The 5606-nt window shown below is 42.3% G+C and overlaps 1 protein-coding gene across 1 annotated transcript; it reads left to right on the top strand.

The window, feature by feature from the left end:
- Nucleotides 1-4252: 4252 nt before the first annotated feature.
- On the top strand, nucleotides 4253-4744 carry KCNE4 (potassium voltage-gated channel subfamily E regulatory subunit 4; the record flags this gene model as incomplete). Its single annotated transcript, XM_080623054.1, has 1 exon — nucleotides 4253-4744. The coding sequence occupies one exon, from the start codon at nucleotides 4253-4255 to the stop codon at nucleotides 4742-4744; it is 492 nt and encodes a 163-aa protein (XP_080479180.1).
- Nucleotides 4745-5606: the final 862 nt, after the last annotated feature.

The following is a 5606-nucleotide window of genomic DNA, read 5'->3' as shown; positions in this document are numbered from 1 at the left end:
ATCAATATCTGCATAGCAAAACTCTCCCTTCTTTTTCTCCCTAGTGGTGAATTCCCAACCATTACTTTCATTAAAAGTCTACATGCAGGAAGAAAACCCCCCAACCCCTCTGTCTTTCCCATTTCTATTTGCTTTCTTATTTTTTTCCTTCTTTTTCATCTTTTCAGATGATTACTCCAAAAATGCATGTGCTCAGATACTCTTCAGAGTGATACTGTTAGCATACACTTACCAAACAGGCTCAGCTTCCCATAGGAGCTAGCCCTTTAACAGTTGTTTCTTGTACCTTTAGTCTTATTAACTCACTAACTGGGAAAAAGAAAAAGGTAAATGCAGCATCAGACCATGGATTATGCCTGCAGTGAAGGGTTAGGCATGTGTTTTCCATGTCAGCCTGCAGAGAGTCATCCGAGTCTCTGAGGATGTTTCATGTTGTATTCGTAATGGATTCTGTCTTTGGTTAGTTTTCTGACTGTCCTCACATTCTTATTTGAAGAAAGGGTTCACATTATACTATCCCTTAAGCCATGCTGTGAAGAATTCCTGCACCATGGGATGCCTCAAGCCTCAAGTTCTGCGTCCTTTGGTGACGGAGGTTGCTGCCACAAAAGGCTCTCTAGGAGACAGGGACCTTGAGAAAAGAAAATCTGGCATCAGCAACTATGTTGTGAACTTCCCATCATTGGAGTGCTTGGCAGTTGCTCTGCTTTGTTAGTCTAAATGGCTTCCAAAGGGGGAATCTGGAAGTTGGGAGCAACAGCATGAGGATTATTCTTAAATGTTATAGCCTAGGTTGGGATTGATGCAAAGAAGGTGAAGAGGAACATGTGAAAGGCAACTGCTGATAGCATAAAAGATCTGTAAGTGAAATTTCAGGGGAAATTCTGTGAAGTTTGGAGGAAAAAATTGACCTGAAAGGAAGAAAGAAACATTAGAAAGAAACAAGTGATAACCTTAATTAAAAAAAAAAAAGGTCCTTCAAACTAAGCAAGTATTTTTGCCATGATCAATGGTTTTACAATATAATGTGCAGCAAAACTAGTTTTGAAACACAGACTTAAAAGGCTCCAATTTTCTATTTTCTTGGCCTTGTTATTAGACAAAAATATAGTTTCTACAGGGTACAGCTTGAAAAATCTTACTTGTAGCACCAGTAAGCAAGTGGCATATGTTTTTCACGTGGTTATTTCCCAGTGTCTTCCTATCCCTCCTCTTCATGTCTATAGAAGGCTCAGGGATTCCTTCCAGGCCTTTTCAAAATGAAATTGTTTTTCACAATCATGGGCTAGCAGATGGAGAGAAGCTGTTGTCATCAGCTAAGGAAAGTAAACATAGTAGAAAAGAGTTTAGACAGTAACTCTGCATAATCATGCAATTCAGTCATCTTTCAGTTGAACTTCATGGGATTGCATAAACCTGTGGACGTACCTGATCAGTCTTCCTGTGCTCCTGCTGTGTGCTGCAGTGCATCTTGGTAACCTTGCACAGACCTGCACCTACATGAAGAATCTGAATGGAGCAAATAAGAGACCTTATTCTCACTTATGGGCACCTGCAGAAGGGGGTCTGGCCCTGCTCTGCTGGCTCACAGGTAGGAGCTATGGGATGTCAGTGTCTCCAGATGTCTGAAAGCACTCTTCTTATCAAGGTGGGTGATGACCTGTGTGTAACACTGACCACAGGAGGCAGGAGGACAGGCTTCAGGTGGTCGTGTTCCCAGGATCAACCAGCTTCAAAGCTTGGATTTCTCCTTGTTTTGAGCCAATCTTCAATGACACAACAATGTTGGGCATTTCCTCACCATTCTGCGACAGTCTTGCAGAGATGGGTGTTGGTAAAGCCTGACTTGTTGTCTTTAATTTTTCAAATTCTGAATTTCCGGACATGAATGGGGGAGAAAAATATCACATGGAGCTGAGAAAGATGTGAAATAAGATTTCCCCAAAGTCAGCTAGAAAATCCAGATATTTGCTCTGGGTTATGCTTTAGCCTAACAGTTAACATGCTCTTGCTGCCTGCTTTGTAATTTGTCAGGAACGGGAAGAAGAATCCAGACTTGGCAAGCTGGTGCTGCAGACAGATTTTGTCACATGAAATCCCAGTAGACACTAGTCCAACATCAACAGCTCCTGAGCTATCACATGGGAATGCGCAAGGAGATAAAACCAACATCCGAAGGGGTGGATCCTCTATTTTAAGGGGCAAAGAAGGGAATCTGGCTAATGTAATTTCTTTTTACTTTTCTTTGTGGAGTTGTTCAGAGAAATGATGGAAAACGCTGGTTCAAAACACAGATACGGTTATGTCTTTTCTTGGATTCTTCATTTAAGGTTGCTTAACTCCTCTCTCTTGCCTTCTCCTTCATGTGAAAAGAGGTTAATCCTATCTGCCTTTACCTCAGAGGGATTGTGAGGGCAGAGTTTGGAAAAGAATTTGCTGTCTATGTAAAGAATCCACAAGCGATTGCAAGGGAAAAAATACCCCAGACCTGCCATTGGGAAACTATAGCACCAGTCAACTACTTTCTGGAAGTGGAGTGTTCTGTTACATAAACATCCTTGAAGCTTTGCAGAAGGGGTGACATTCACATGTAGGGCCTGACTAATTGGTCTTTGTGTGTGAAGAATGGGGATGGAGAGGATAAGGAAGTGAAATCCCCAAGGTGCAAGCTGGGCCTCCTTCTTCCCATGGCCTGTGCTGCTGCTTACGTGTTGAAAAGGGGTCTTGCTGCCTCCTGTACCACTGAGCTGATGACTGGGAACTCTGTAGGCCCCACAACCCAGCCTGCATCCTCACTCTGCCCTCCCCAACAGTCTGGGAGCCTCCTGCTCAGCCCAGGAGCCAGCTGCTACAGCCTCCAGCAGTCACTCAGAGAGCATCCCTCTGCTCAGAGGTTGTTAATGTCCCTTCATACTAAAACCTGCATTAACTCAGCAGTCCTGGTCTATTTATGAATAAACAGCATGCAGACCACATAGCTCTTGGCTGCTTCTACAGTGCGAATAGGGGGCTGGCAACTTTCGGAGCTCTGAATTGCTCCCTGGAGGAGTCTGTACCCTTCCACTGACTATGTGGAGAACCAAAATCCATAGTTACTGCTTTGCTAGCAAAAGTTAGGTGGCACCAACACTCCTCCATTCAAAACACACATAAGACCCAGGGTGTAGCTCTCCCGCAGCCCCAAACCTTGTGGCAAAGTGGAGCTGCATTATGAGCTGAAGGTCATCACTTCATTTTGCACACACTTTGTAAAGCTTTGTCATTAGTCCCAGGCAAAGAAAATAATCCTGTTTCCTTCACCATCTCTTAGGGAAAACTACATAGAGCAGCCATTTAAATAACTTGATAGTGGCTACTATAAAATTCACAGTATATTTTGCTATATTTTATGACAAATGCAGAATGATGGTCTGCAGGTTTTCCATTCTGCGATACCCAAGAGTACTCAAAGGATATTCAGTGTAACAGATCAGATTCAGCAATTGGGATGGCAGTAAAAAAGGACAGATTCACCGGCTCAAAGAGCCAGTGCTGAACTGGTGAGGAAAGAGTAAAATCTGAATTCCCAACTCTTTTTCTTTTCACAGCTGTTAAGGGTTCAGTGGGTTGAACTGCAATCCTTCAAGTTCATCTGTTGACTCCAACACAAAACTATTATAAACTGTGCCTCTAAAACACGTGATGAAACATTTCTTGAGAGCTATTTATTCCAACTGCAGCAGAGGAAAGTTTTCAGAACACCCGGCATTTGGTAGAGGAAAGGTCTCTTGAGCTTTGCACAAGGAGGAATTACTTGCATACCAACGTAAGTTGCTTTTTGACTTCTTTTCTTTTCCTGAATCATTGAATAAAATAATGCTTCTAACTTTTCTCCCCTTTATGGAAGAATGGTCAAGTAGAACAAAACTAAGTTTAAATGCCTTGCAGAGTATTTCTATATAGGTTTTTTTTTTTCTTTAATCATGTGGGTTGGGTGTTTTATAATTCAGCATAGAACTCTGATGTGATTTAATATGCATTTTCTTTCCTCTAATGTTTTCTGTGTCTGAAGAACAATTCATTCACTTACAATAGTAATGCAGAGTTATGTTAAACTGCAAGCTTCGATCAGGTGTGTGTTTTGCAAGCTTACAAATTGCAGGTAGAAAGGAATAATTTGGGGTATCTTTTTTCTGATGTTCCTTTTACATCTTTGATCTGAAGTTTGCCCTTACACATTCATACACATTCTCCTCCAGGCTTTAGCTTCTCCATGCTGAAGATGGACCATGCAAACATGACCCAAGCCATGCTTGATGCTGAATCCCGCAGCGCAGACAAGAGCAGCAGCAATGAGTATTTTTACATTCTGATCGTCATGTCTTTCTATGGGATCTTCCTGATAGGGATAATGCTTGGCTACATGAAATCCAAAAGAAAAGAGAAGAAGTCCAATTTGCTTCTGCTCTACAAAGATGAGGAGAGAGAATGGGGGGAAGCTGTGAAGCCTCTACCAACCATATCGGGGCTGAAATCTGTCCAGATCCCTATGATGCTGAACATGCTGCAGGAGAGCATGGTGCCATCACTGTCCTGTGCCATCTGCTCAATGGAAGGCAGCAGTGTGAGCTCAGAATCTTCCTCCCCAGATGTGCACTTCACCATCCAGGAGGAAGTGCTGGACGCTGAACTGGGGGAAGTGTCAGAAGCGCTCCTTAATGAGAGCAGCGAGGGATCTGCGGAAAACATCCATAAGAACTCCTAGCACTTGCAGGGCTCTCTTGATCAGCTGCCAAAGCATGAGTAGAGCTCCCACTAAGAACTTTCAGTTCTACTTTCCTGTTCTCCGACGAACTCTGAACCAGGTATCTGTGCCTCTGGGCCCAAGGTGTTCCTGAGAGCTGGCAGGACAAGGAAGCAGTGGTACCCAACTCCAAAGTGTAACTTGGACATAATTGGGATGCTCAATTTCAATTTTGCCATTATTATTTCTTACCATAAAAGCTAAGAACAAGGAGAATATATATATTTTGTAACAAGGTAACTATTACTGGCATGTTCCTTCATATTTTGGAATTCTGCAGATATCTGGGGAATGTTTAGGGAACGCAAGTGCCTGGTTGTTAAAGATGATGGATAATGCTTATTCACACAAAACTGTGATAGACTAGAAGTACTTTTACTGTGTTTTTTCTTATAACAAACCACAGCCAACAGGAGGTTTGCTCAGAGGCTTCAAAAGCTGAAAATCTGTCAGTGCTGTAGTTGAAGGGAGATTGCATCATGGCTGGAGACTGACTTCAGGCACACAAAGAATGAAAGCAAAAGAGGAGAAAAAAAAAAAGAGAAGAAAAAGGGCATCAAATTCCTAGGAGGTTTGTAAAGCCCAGTTTCAGATCCATGCCACCATATCTGTCTTTGCTTTAGTTGTACCTGTGCTGGCTGGGTCAGATTCACCAACTTCTGCTGCAATACAGCCTTTGACTGAGTTCCTGGTAGGAAAAGTGGTTTTGTTTTTGGCCTTTGTAATTTTAAAGATGTGTACATTTGATCACTAAAGGCATATATCTGTAAGTTAAAGAAGACATTAAAAGATCTTTGTTACAAGGTGTAAGATGTAGAAAGGC

This window comes from Psittacula echo (assembly GCF_963264785.1).
Source record: "Psittacula echo genome assembly, chromosome: 7".
In the NCBI taxonomy this organism is placed as follows: Eukaryota; Metazoa; Chordata; class Aves; order Psittaciformes; family Psittacidae; genus Psittacula; species Psittacula echo.
Note: the sequence above shows the minus strand (reverse complement) of the source record. Positions and strands in the feature narration are given on the sequence as shown.